Here is a 12,463-nt window from a genome sequence, read left to right on the forward strand (position 1 = left end):
CGCGCGACGAAGGGATATCTGCGAAGGGATCGCGTGCGAGCTCGTCGAGCTTGTACCACGGGAAGTCGGCCCGACACGAGAGGAGGAGGCGAGCGCGAGAAGGAGAGGAAGGACGCGTGATGCGCGCGGAGACGATGCGGAGGACGGTGAGACGACTGAGGCGACTCGGCGGACGGCGGCAGAAGGCTGATAGACGGAAGGCGGAGGGGTAGAAGCGGCGGTGGCAGACGGACGGTGGGCTTGGGTGAGTAGCACACACGATGTGGGGGGCGTCGAAAACTGTAGATAGAGCACGGATGCGACGGGGGTGAATACATGAAAAGACACAGGCCGTAGCAACAAAGTCCGGGGGTGTGCGGGATGGGCATACTGGCGAGAAACCAAGGTAGAATCGTCTGAACGAACGTAGTGAGTAGGACGAGCAGGTGTAGAGTAGAAGCCGCGCAACGGCAGCGTGGTCACGAGCTATGAGAGCGAGACGTAGGGAGGGTGGTTGGTAACATGGAGAAGATACGGACGGAGCTGGGATATCGTAAAGTGAGACCAAAGGGAACGGGAATGGGGCGGAGCGGGGAAATGCGGGGCATCGAGGAATACAGAAAGTTCGAGAAGGTTGAATCATGGAGCACGGGGAGGTGAGCGAGAAGCGTTTGGATGTGCGGGGAGATGTGAGACGTCCGAGGACGCGGTGGGCTTGGCTGGTGGCGAGGCTATCAGTCTTCTCGGCTCATGCGCGTGAGCAGCGGGGTGGTGGCGGCGATGTCGGCCAGCGCGCGTGTCGATGTGCGTTGCGCGGGGTCTTGTCAGCGATCGCGCGCGGGTGTTTCGGTGATATGGTGGTGCAGGTGTCGGTGACGGGGCGTTTGGTGCGGCGCGCGGGCTGGTGGATGTGCGATTGGAGTTGGTTCGCGTCGGTGGTTTGGTACGATGCGCGCGGCGTGCACATCACCGGTATCTGACATGGTGGGGTTGCAGAGTAACATCGCCGTCCTCAAACCGTCCTCCAATGATCCCTCCGCACGTACGTAAGCCGCTCATTCACCAGCCGTCGCCCGCACTTGCCTAACGTCGCCTTCTCCGTCAGCACCTTGTGTCCATACAAGATGCACCCGACGTGCGGCGCCGCGCTCCGCAACACCGAGAGCGCGAGCTCCTTGCACCTCTGGCGGAACCGGAGGAGATCACCAGAGTCGAGCGGCGCACCCGAGACCTTGTTAGAGAGGCACCAGGCGAGCGTGAGGGGCTCGCCCGCCGTGCGCGCCGGGAACGAAGCGCGGTTGTGGTCCCTGGGCCCCTCGTGGTGGTTTTTGGGTGGCCAGATGCGTGCGGTCGTGAACCCGCCCTGCGGTCGTGGTGCGTTTGTCGGCGCGCACGCAAAGACGGAGGCGAGGAAGGACGCACCTTGAAGAACTCCAGCTCCAGGTACCGGAGGCGGGGCGCGTGTAGGAGGATGAGGGTGGACGGGAACGCCTCTCCGCTCAGGAACCGGGCCGGGGTCAGCTCCGCCATGCGGAGGCTGACGAGGTTTGCTCCGAGCTTGTTAAGGACCTCCTCAAAGGTGTAGTGCAGTGACCCCGTGAGGTGGAGGTGGGTTAGGGACCCGCGTAATGTGCGTGGATCAGAAGGACGGAGAGTGTCCCAGATTGTGACTCGGGGATGGAATCGCGACTCTCGGATGCTTGTGGTCAATCCGACTAGCACGGGGAATTGGCAGGTCAAGAAGCGGAGTGATGGCAGGCTCGCGGGTAAGGAAACGGACCCGAGGCTGTCGTGCGGTACCTGCAGCTCTTCGATATTGGGATTACGCTGGAGGAACGCGTAGAAAGGGGCCAAATCGAAGATGGGTGCGTCGAGGCATCTCAACCGAGGGAGGTGTCGCCTGTAAAGTAGCTCCAGCGATGCAGCACATCGGACGGAGGATTGCTCTCTGAATAGTTCTGGAACTTGAACGAAGAGTCGCAGTGTGAATAGTTCAGGAAGTTGGACAACGACGTCGAGCATGAGCTCCATCTGAGCTGGGGGCGGAAAGGTGTATCTGATGTCTTCAAGAGGCAAGAGGGAAACCTCGTGGATCCTCTGCGCGAACCTGGGATCGCTACGGATCCGCGTCGCAAGCTGGTCAGCGTCCTCTTCCGTGCGGATCACCGCGATCCAGTCGGCGACAAGGTCCTTGGTCGCCTCTCGAAAGTTGCTGCGCGTTCTTGACAAGCAAATGAGGTCTTCCCGACTCTCGATTTCAGATATGACCTTCAACCAGAGCTCAACGGGGAGAGTCCGACGGGTGTCTCTGTGAGCTGCGGCGGTTCTCGTCAAAATGATTGATAATATGTGCATAGCCACGCACATTGTCTCATCTTTGCCGACGGTAACCAGATCCTGGAAACAATCTTGCGCCATTTGGAGGGTGAACTGATGCTTAAATTGCGTGGTGCCGCCACATTGTCCATACGATCTCGAAGAAGTAGTGGTTCAGGGCGAGTGGAAGAGTAGGTAGAAAGCCCTTCAGAGGCATGAGTCATGACACACTTGTCACTGGTAGTCTTACGCACAAAGCTACGTGCTCACCTCGCCAAAATAGATTCCGGTTCTACGCACAAGAGCGCAGAGTTTGGACCTGACTAAGACTAATGGGATACTGCGATGATAACAGACGGTGGTAGGGTGAAAACGTCAAATTTAAAGTGGCTGCCACGTTGCAGCTGTCACGGCCTTGCCGTAATGTCACGCGTATGCCCCGCCCCAGGCGCCTGCGCTATCCAGCGCTCAGCGACCATGACTCTCCGACAGGAGACTTTCTTGCTAGCTACACACACTTGCTTGGCCACCGCTGAACAGCGTGCGGAGCCAGTCGACCCTCCCCGGCGTATGTTCCGGAGACCACAAGTACCACCAGTATCAGGATCAGCAACATGCACGCGTCGCTCGCGGTCGTCTCACCTCGACGTCCTACCCCTTCCTCCTGCCTTCCCCCAACCACGCAATATCTGTCCTACTTGCGCCCGTGGTCCCCGTTCTGCTCCAAACCACCTTGGTTTCACGGCCCGTTCCAATCCCCGGGGCCTCGTCCCCGACCTTCATCGCCACCTTCGCAGTCCTCGCTACGAACTCCCTTTCTTCCGGACCGGCATTGTCGCACTGACTGGCCGCTTGGAAGGGCGCGGTAGCCAATTGAGTGCAGGAGACGGTGCACACGGAGCTCCTAGAGCTGGAACACGGTCATGGATGAGAGGCGAAGCTCGCGGGGAGGTACGTCCAACACTCGTCTTTTGGGAGCATTCTGATTAGGTCCGGAGGATCGCGGCGTTGGGGACGGAGAAGTCATGGGTGGACGCAGCGAGATATCCGCCTTGGATACAGGATGGTCAGGCTGTTGAACTGGACGAGCTGGACGAGCTGGAGGCGGAGAGTATGAGAGGGCGAAGAGGACTTGCGCGATTGACAGGCCCAAATCCAGGTCAGTGTTTCGTTGTCTACGTGTGCTCCTCTCCAACTCAACCCGGACTTCATCCAGGACATCTGCAGGCTCCGGTAAATGAGCGACCGCAGTCGCGGGCGCAGTGCGAAACCGCGCGGCGCGCCTGGTGGGAGCGTTGCGAGGATGGTGACGCACAGGGATGGTTATGATAGGGTGCTTCTGCAAGTCTTCGCGCATCATCTCTCACCCAGCGATTTATTCTCGTACTGCTGGAGACCGTGCGAGCCCGACCAGCTTGTGCCTCTCCGTCGGGGCACGGGCTTCGGGAGGCGAACTCTCTTGGCGGGGTCTTACGGTGCGTTGCGATTCTCCTTCCCCGATGGAATCGTTCTCCAACATTTTGCTTCGACAGTACGTATATGCGTAGTCGTAGAGCTCCTGCGGAGCTCTGATAGAACATGTTATGACGAGCACAAGGACGACGCCTCTTTTAGCGTTCTGTTGCTAGTCTGTTCACGCCAAAACATACCAGGCGAGGAAACCTGTGTCTCCGAGTTTGCCGGTCCCGTGCTCAAGTCCACGTCAATCCCCAGGTCGTGCGACGCGCACAGGCTCCGTCTTTAGTGCATCCCGTATGTACGTCCCCCTGCCTTTCACCGTTTTCCCCGTGGTCCGGTGTCTTCCCGCGCCCGATGTATGTCGTCTCCGATGTCCCTGCTCTCTTCCATGGTTGCTTCCGTTTTTGCATCCCTACTACCCTCGCTCCACGTCTCGCGTAGGCACTGCGGTCCATGAACGCGAGGTCAGGGGTCCTCGGGGTGTTCCACACGCACCACGTCTTTGCGCGACCGCACACGGCTTCGAGTGCAGGTACTAACTATACAATAGACACTGACTCGGCCGCGGTCTTGTGCGCAGACTTGATGGTGGACCATGCGCTATTCCGTTCTTGCGCAAGGGCGTGTAGACCTCTTCTACTACTTCCCTTCCGGGCTGCACGCCGACGATGTCACGCTGATAGTGTCATGCCTCGCAGGGGTGCCGTACAAAACTAGTTCGTCGACGACGGCATCCTCACGGTCGTCACGTCGGGGTCCGACACGACTTCGCCGTCGCTCACCTCGATCGATCTTCTTCCTCATCCTCACCCACCTTCCCCCGATGTCTACGCCCGCCTTCAGAAATAGCTCGATACCCGAAGGGCGAAGACGTCTTCCATCCGAAAGCGTAGTCATCCGTGCATTCACTGACGTCGATCCCGCCCGAGAAACGAGGCGCTCCGTCTCCCGAGGATTGAATACTTACGGGAGACTGCGCCAGTCGGTCACCGGCGACGGATTGAGCGGGACGCAGCGGTCTACTCGGCCTCATCTCTGCGCGTATCCTGCACACCACCGGCACATCTATCGACCATGCCACACCCACCGTCATCCGACAGGGTCGCAGAGCAACCTCACCGTCCCCGAGTCAAACCGTCCTCCACCGATCCCTCCGCATGTCCGCAAACCGTTCCTTCACCAGCCGTCGCCCGCGCCCGTCCAACGTCGCCTGCTCCGTCAGCGCCGCGTCTCCGTGGTGCCAGGCGAGCGTGACGGTCTCGTCCGCCCGGCGCGCCGGGTACCAGGCCTGGTCGCGGAGCCTGAGCTGGAACTCGGGGCAGGCGGTGGGTCCCCAGAGCCAGAAGTGTGGGCCCGCGGTCGTGGTGCGCGGCTATTGTGGTGCGTCGGTCGACGGGCAGGCATGGACGGGGGAGGGACGGACCTTGAAGAACCCGTGCTCCAAGTATCGGAGGCGGGGAGCGCGGAGGAAGACGAGGGAGAACGGGAACGCCGCTCCGCTGAGCAGGAACTCGGCCAGGGTCGGCTCCACCACGCGGAGGCTGACGAGCTGCTGTCCGAGCACGTGGACGACGTCCTCGAAGGTGCGGTCGGTTGTCCTCGTGAGGCGGAGGTGGGTGAGCGCCCTGAATTCCGCACGTGCTACGCAGTTGAGCGAAGGGGTGGGAGTCGAGATGTCGACGGGGTATTCATGCCGCAACGGTCGGAGGCCTCCGGTGAGAATGGGGACTTGACACGTCAAGAAGCGGTGCGATGGTAGGGTCGTGGTTGGGGTATCGGGCCAGTACACGTCGTGCGGTACCTGCATCTCCTCGATATGGGAATTACGCTGGTAGAAGGCGTAGAAAGGGTAAAAATCGAATAGGGGTGCATCTAAGCATCTCAGCCGAGGGAGGTACCGAGTGGAAAGTTGCTCCAACAGTACCGGATATCGGACAAAAAGTCGCAGTGTGACTAGTTCAGGAAGTTGGACCACGATGTTGACTATCTCCGTCTGGGCTGCGGCTGGAAGGATGCCTTGCTCAAGGGGCATGACGCGAACCTCGCGGATGCTATGCGCCAACCTGGGAGTGCCACGGATCCTTGTCGCAAGCTGATCAGCGTCCTCTTCCGTGCGGATCACGGCGATCCAGTCGGCGACAAAATCCCTGATCGCATATCGAATGGACCTGCACGTTTTTGACAAGCAAACGAGGTCTTCCCGGCTGTCGACATCAGAGATCACCTTCAACCAGAGCTCAAAGGGGATATTCCGAAAGGGGCCTTTGTACGCTGCAGCCGTTCTTCGTCAAGATGTTTCATGATAAGCATGTGCTCGGCTACGGACGTGGTGTCGGTGACCAGATACTGGACACTATCCTGCGCCATTTGGAGGGTGAAATGATGCTTGAATTACGTCCTGCCGCCACATTGTCCATACGACCTCGAAGAAGTAGCGGATCTCGGGGAGTGGCAAGGGAGAAAGGTCGCGATGATCGATAAAGTGACTGCCACGTTGCAATTGTCACGGCTGCTCCGGACTGTCACGCGTGTGCCAGACCGTGGCGACTCACGCATGTCACGCCTGCCCGCAGCCATCTCGCGACTATGGGCATGACCCTCCGATAAGAGACTCCCCTTGCCAACCACACATCCTTGCTCGGTCTCGACCGAATGGCGCACGCCAGTCATCCCTCCCCGGCGTATGTTCCAGTGACCATGATCTACTCGCAAGATGCACGCGGTCGTCTCGCCTCAACCTCCTTCCTGCCTTCCCCCAGCGACGCCATATTCGCGCCGCGGCCGGCCACGCGATGACTGTGTCGTAGGCCGAGGCAGATTCGCCCGCGCAGTCGTGTGCGGCGACGAGGGGGCTGCTGGAGAGGAATATTCGCGCGGGCGATGAGCAGGCGGAGTGCGGGAGGGGATCGCTAGGTACAAAGAGGAAGCGAGGACGCTGCACGCGAAACACGCCAGGCATCTGGTGAGCTGTGATGTTCGTGAATCGGTCTTCGTGCGGCCTAGAGCGCGGTGTGGTGGACGTTGGAGCGAATGTGGGTGGTCTTGGAGGATCGAAGAGCATCATCGGCATGGCTTCACCCTGCGCGGAGTGTGCTTCGGTGAAGGATGCGGGTCCAGGCTGAGGAAACGGCTCATGGTGAGTGATTCTCCGTTGCTCTTCGATAAACTGTCGCTCAGACCGGTTGAAGGCTTCACGTTTTCGCTATACACCCACTAACAGCAGGGATATGGTGACTTTGGGTATGACCTATGCTTCTTGTCGGTTGCGCACGTTCTAACCTGTCGGTCGTCAGGAAATGCTGCGCGTATGGCTCGCGCGGAGACCCTTCTTGGAGGGTTGTCTCTGTGCTTGCCCCTGGACGCCTCTCCTCTCCCAGGGTGGGCGTCGCGTTATCAGTGTCGGACACACAATGCCCGTTCGTGCCCCGCTTGTGTGCTGTGACGACGCCGACCGCGTGATTCACACCTCCGGCGACCGTGTGTCGCCAATCGCCGGAAAGAGTTCACAGCGCATATATTGTGCGCATGATCTCCACTTCGGCGGTTCGTCACGCATGAGCGAACATGCTCTACACTTTTCCCACCCACTCGATGCATTTATGTTGCATCCTCTCTCGTGACAGTTTTCTTTGTCTTTCTCCCAAGTCATCATTGTCTGTCTATCCTTCCGAGGCTTATCTTCATGTCATGCCCCGACGATCATCCATCATCTGCGGTTCCCTGTCTACGCCATCCTGAGTGATCACGATCGCGTACAAGTGCGGGCTTCAGGTGCAAGACCATTCCAAATTCCCCGCACACGCGATTCCGCAAGGCGTCTTCCGCCTCTAGATCCCACATCGCGTACCCGGCGAAGGCAGCTTGCTCGGGGATGCTGTGGGCGAAACGCAACACTGCCGCACGGCTAGATCTGTCTAGCTGGGGGGTCTGTCGTTCTGCAAACACCGGGGATAGACAAGCCCGCGACCCTCCGTAGGCGTCGGAACGCGGACGACATCTGAGAGCTCTCGAAATACCACATGTATGTGGTATTTGCAAAGCGGGTTGACGAGGTGTGGCACTGGCGAGTGCACCGCGCGCACCCTTGCGGCCTTTCTGTGCCGACGGGCGAACTTGGAGCTTTGAAGCTTGGAGACGGTGATGCTCGTACCCCCGCGTTATAGGATTACTTGGGAACCAGAACACGATAGATCATGTAAATGTAGGGCCTCGAAAGGCGCAGCCCCTGGATCGTGGGAGTTCCGGATGGATGTATTTGCGGCGCCCGCCGGGGCCCCGAATGAGCCACGTGGCCAGGGCCAGCTGTCCTCCTCCCCCTCCTTCTCGACCCTGTCTCGCCCAAATGGCACCAGGTATGAATACGACCGGAGCAAATGTCATGCGGAAGGCCATGCGAACGCCCCAACAATATGCCGTACGCCATCGGTGAGGAATCTTACCGACCGCCTACGCCGGTCGGATTTCATCTCATCACTTCGCTCGGCTGTGCGTAGCACCCAAGACTTCTGGGCGTCCTACTTACGTATCGCCGAGAGTCCGAAAATCGTCAGCGAAGCCCCGGCGTCATGTCACGAGTGCTCAACAAGTACACCTCTGATCGTGAGTCGTCGCATGGAGCGTCTGTCGACAAGTTGACCACTGATTATCGTGGAGCAGATCATCCGTGGCAAGCTTTTGCCAAAGTTGCCGCAGACAATCTTCCGGGTTCTGACCTAGGAATCCCCGGGATCGTTGCTCGCCTTTACGGGAAGTGCCCATGACACCCGTTGGACAGTACCGTCGCTTGTCGGTGCACTGGAAAGTGTTGACGACCGTTCACACCGTCCGCTCGCGGGAGCGTGGGACTGCTGCCAGTTTACCACACCCGCGCCGCTCTCCGGGCTCGAAACATTGAGGGACATCTCTCCATCATCCGTTCATCTTTCTGATGCCGTCGTTTCGGCACTCCCGTAGAAGCCACGGGGAGCCATACATATACGCACCGCAGCGGTCAATGCGCTCGCGCTCCGTAGCCACCCCGTCGTGCACCATGGACTCCTCCTCCGCCTCCCCTCCCGCCGTGCCTGCTGTAGACAGCACGCTGGGCGCGCTCCTCATATGTACCAGTATCGCGATGCTGTGAGTCTCCATCGCGAATCCCGATGTTCTCTGCGCTCAACGTCCCGCCTCCCCGTGGCCAGTATGTATGGGCTTCTTATTCACCAGACGTTCCAGTACTATCGGATGTTCACGGAAGAAAAGCTATACCTTAAGCTCTGGGTGAGTGACTTTCTGACTCGCACTGGAGAACGGCCGCTCACGCGCATCACCTAGGTCGCTTTCGTCTTGTAAGCTGCCCTTGACGCGTCCGTTTATCCCACGAGACTAACGCGCGTACTTGCAGCATCACTGAAACGTACACCATCGTTGTAGCTCTGGAAGAGACGTGAGTTTCGGTACGCCCTGACCGATACCTGTCGCTGAATGAGCGTCCCCAGGTATTTTTATACGATAAGTAACTGGGCAAACCCCGTTGTCCTCACCAAGCGGATGCACGAGTGAGTGTCAATGTGTATCTGTTGGTTTGACACCTGCTCACTCTAGTCGACCCAGTATTATCCAGGTGCGTCCATATTGATTTCTTCTAGTATGTGTTCTCATCCCCACCATCTCAAGCTGCTACCCCCGATTGCGGTGAGTTTGGTCCGTCCGTACACTTTGTTCGTGTCTGATCAGAATCTATCAGACCTTCACTCCGGTAGCGGTGGAGATGTACGTTCATGGCAGTTCTCTGCTCGTCGCTCATGCGCTCACGTCCGGGTTGACAGCTTCTTTATGCGCCGCGTCTGGCTTCGTAAGCGAATCACATCCGTCCCTTTTAGTGCGCCCATCTAAGCGAGTTGTCAGTCGGTCGTCAGTACAGACCACTCGTCGCTGTCGCTGTAAGTGGTCCACGACGAGTCCGGCGATACGCGCATCTGACTCGTGCTTATGTTTGGTCTAGTTCGCTTTCGTGGTCTCGTTTTACGGTGAGCCGACACCCTCTGTTTGAATGCGCGCAGCGGGTCTCACCGGCCGGCTCTCGTTCTCGTTCCAAGGTTGCTACATCGGTACGTAACGCTCCCCGATTCACCCAGAGACGCAGCGCTAACTCAGGGTCGACAGCTATTTCGGTCGTCGGGTAAGAGTAGCGTGTCCCTGCATGACAGGCATTACCTGATCCCCTCTTTCCCTCAGATACACTGCGCCGGACCCACTCGAGTGGCTTCGCAGGGGCGCAGTGGGTACCTTGCTTGGACACCGACATCACCGTCACTGACCCGTGCCTTCCACAGCGTCTCGCCGGTATCGGCAGTGTGCTCCTCGAAGTCGGCGACCTGATCACGACGAGCGTGCTTGTATACGTGCTCTTCTCGAGTCGCTCTGAGATTCGCCGGTGCGCATTTCGCTGTGGCCCTACGTCATCGCAGGCCTGATCCCCTCCTTAGCACCAACTCCATCATCGACTTGCTCATCAAGTACACCGTGACCACTGGTGCGTGCCGCTAGGCCTCTTCCGCGAGACTTCCGCTGACTTTGCGTTGCGCTCGCAGGCATGCTTTGCGGGTAAGTGGTCCGCTCAAGGGTGTCTGCGAGCGAATTGTGCTCATCGGCTCGCACGCATCAGTCTCTCCTTGATCATCAGCATCGTCTTCGTACGTCTGCCTCTTCTCCCCTTTTCCTCGGTGCCTGACGCCTGAAACCTCCGTCCATCCAGGCCTTCCTCTACCCAAACACGATGATCTGGATCGCGAGCGACGTCTTCATCAGCAAGCGTACGTCCGCCGCTCTTCTCTCCGAGCCCCCTCCCGACTAACGCCGCCTTCCCCGCCTCCAGTCCAGGCCAACGTCTTCGTCGCCACGTACGTCCGCGCACCCCTCCCCCGCGATGCACCCCTAACCCGCGCCCCCGCGTCCCGCGCCGACCAGCCTGAACGCCCGCCGCGGCCTCTCGAACGAGTTCAGCCACGTCACGCCCTCGGTCTCGAAGCCGCCGCTCGTCAGCTTCCCCTCCGGGCGCTCGATGGTGCGTGTCCCCTTCGTCTCTTTCTCTCTCTCTTTCCGCCCGACTCGCCCGCTGACGCGGGCCTCCCGCAGGGCGCGAGCAACACGATCGACGCGACGCGCTACGAGCTCAAGGCGATCGCCGGCGGGCCCCACCGGGCGACGTCGGACGTGTACGGGTCCGAGACCGCGTTCGGCGCGGACAGCAAAGTCTGAGATCTGAGCGGTGCGCGCTGCGCACGTGTGTGCGTGGGGCTCGGGCCTATCTTCGTGCGCGCGGGAGGGACGCGGTGGTGTTGTGCTACGTTATTGTACATACCCGATGTGCGGACAAGTATTCACGCCTTGGATCTATCTATCAGTTAGCCGTGGAGCGCTTTCAGGCGGCCGCGCCGCGTCCCATGTGAGCATGCATTCGCAGTGGACCGGCTCGTGCGCTTCCGCGCCGGGTGTTTGCTAGCCCGTGGCGGGGCGCGGCCCTGGATATCGGATCCCGCGCGCGGAAGCAAACGTGCAATCTTCCCTCGGGCTCTGTACGAATCGGTCGATCTGATCCGCGCGCGATCAAGGGCGAATGGTTCAGCCTAACCAAGTGCGCGCGGACGCTCGAGGTGGTACATGTGTAAGGTAGACGCGGTCAGGAACCAGCTACCATGACATAAGCAATCTAGGTGGCGTGGGAATGTTTCAAATCTCGCCGGCGAGTCATCGCCTCTTGAGAGGTGGTCAAAACATGTATTCCATAGACATCTGCACACAATCTTTTGCTGCTTCTGTCATTTGATGGTCTAACTGCGCCCTATGCATGTCCCAGATCGCTTCCCAACGGTGGCCAGGAGCCTCTGCGCTTCGCTTGGCACAGTGAGAACGAGTCCCGAAGAGCGTTAAGCTCCTCGGCGTCAACTGGCACGGGTGGGGCAGGCGGAAAGTTGTCAACCCCCACCCTGTGTAATGTCCCTTGTATAACCGGCTGAGTCTTCCATGATGGAAGTATGACTATCTGCTGTAATGGGAGCTTCAGAGGGCTGGCACATGCAGCAGAACACTGTTCCCATTGCCTTTCCGGACGGTACAAGTCGGGCCGGTACATCACGTGTTCAGCGTCTACTATAGACGCCCGTTTCAAACATTTCTCCTCGCCGATTTAAACCGTGCTCAAACACATTGAAACAGTGTTCTGCGACGTTTTAGAACATCTTCAATTATTGGCCAATAACTCGGTCAAAAATGAGAATATCACAAAAGTTCTTCCTAGCATTGAGAGCTAAGGATAGCTACTATCATTGTCAGAGACCAGAATCTTCAAACATGGGTGAGGGGCGGAGGGGAAAAGGCAGGATAAACGGGGGGCGCCTGCTTATGTCATGGTGGCTGGTTCCTGGCCGCGTCTACCTTAGGCGAATGCATGCGGACCGTGGACCGCGGACCGCGGCAGCGCATCGTGGGATGGGCTCGCACCGAGCTCGCCGAGGCTGAGTCGAGCCGAGCGCGTCAGACCCGGCTCGAGCCTCCCGGGGAGTTCACCGACATCCATCGAACGATTGACGTCATCCGTCGTCGTGGACTCGTGGAGCGGGGTGGAAAAATGGATTGTCATGTACTGAGAGGAGGCGATGCGAGGGTAGTATACTGTAGTATAGCAACGATGGAAGAAGACATGGCCGTCGCGGAAGAAATGGCAAGGGAC

At 59.1% G+C, this 12,463-nt stretch overlaps 3 protein-coding genes across 3 annotated transcripts; 1 reads left to right on the forward strand and 2 right to left on the reverse strand.

Annotated features, from left to right (window-relative positions):
* Window positions 1–991: 991 nt before the first annotated feature.
* BXZ73DRAFT_76343 (uncharacterized protein) lies at window positions 992–2,397 on the reverse strand (the record flags this gene model as incomplete). Its single annotated transcript, XM_048022402.1, has 3 exons — window positions 992–1,342; window positions 1,402–2,287; window positions 2,345–2,397. The coding sequence occupies 3 exons, from the start codon at window positions 2,395–2,397 to the stop codon at window positions 992–994; spliced, it is 1,290 nt and encodes a 429-aa protein (XP_047879473.1).
* A 1,895-nt stretch (window positions 2,398–4,292) lies between these two features.
* BXZ73DRAFT_76344 (uncharacterized protein) lies at window positions 4,293–5,785 on the reverse strand (the record flags this gene model as incomplete). The annotated part of the gene is made up of 4 exons (XM_048022403.1): window positions 4,293–4,408; window positions 4,536–4,627; window positions 4,923–5,125; window positions 5,177–5,785. The coding sequence occupies 4 exons, from the start codon at window positions 5,783–5,785 to the stop codon at window positions 4,293–4,295; spliced, it is 1,020 nt and encodes a 339-aa protein (XP_047879474.1).
* A 2,997-nt stretch (window positions 5,786–8,782) lies between these two features.
* On the forward strand, window positions 8,783–10,992 carry BXZ73DRAFT_99900 (uncharacterized protein; the record flags this gene model as incomplete). Its single annotated transcript, XM_048028156.1, has 21 exons — window positions 8,783–8,871; window positions 8,934–9,012; window positions 9,067–9,080; window positions 9,137–9,178; window positions 9,346–9,355; window positions 9,409–9,426; window positions 9,479–9,504; window positions 9,561–9,586; window positions 9,640–9,674; window positions 9,737–9,761; window positions 9,795–9,842; window positions 9,898–9,913; window positions 9,970–10,012; window positions 10,068–10,168; window positions 10,221–10,267; window positions 10,326–10,338; window positions 10,400–10,427; window positions 10,490–10,547; window positions 10,610–10,634; window positions 10,702–10,798; window positions 10,870–10,992. The coding sequence occupies 21 exons, from the start codon at window positions 8,783–8,785 to the stop codon at window positions 10,990–10,992; spliced, it is 963 nt and encodes a 320-aa protein (XP_047879475.1).
* Between the last annotated feature and the right edge of the window lie 1,471 nt (window positions 10,993–12,463).

This window comes from Epithele typhae (assembly GCF_022376455.1).
Source record: "Epithele typhae strain CBS 203.58 chromosome Unknown BXZ73scaffold_14, whole genome shotgun sequence".
NCBI classification, from domain to species: Eukaryota; Fungi; Basidiomycota; class Agaricomycetes; order Polyporales; family Epitheliaceae; genus Epithele; species Epithele typhae.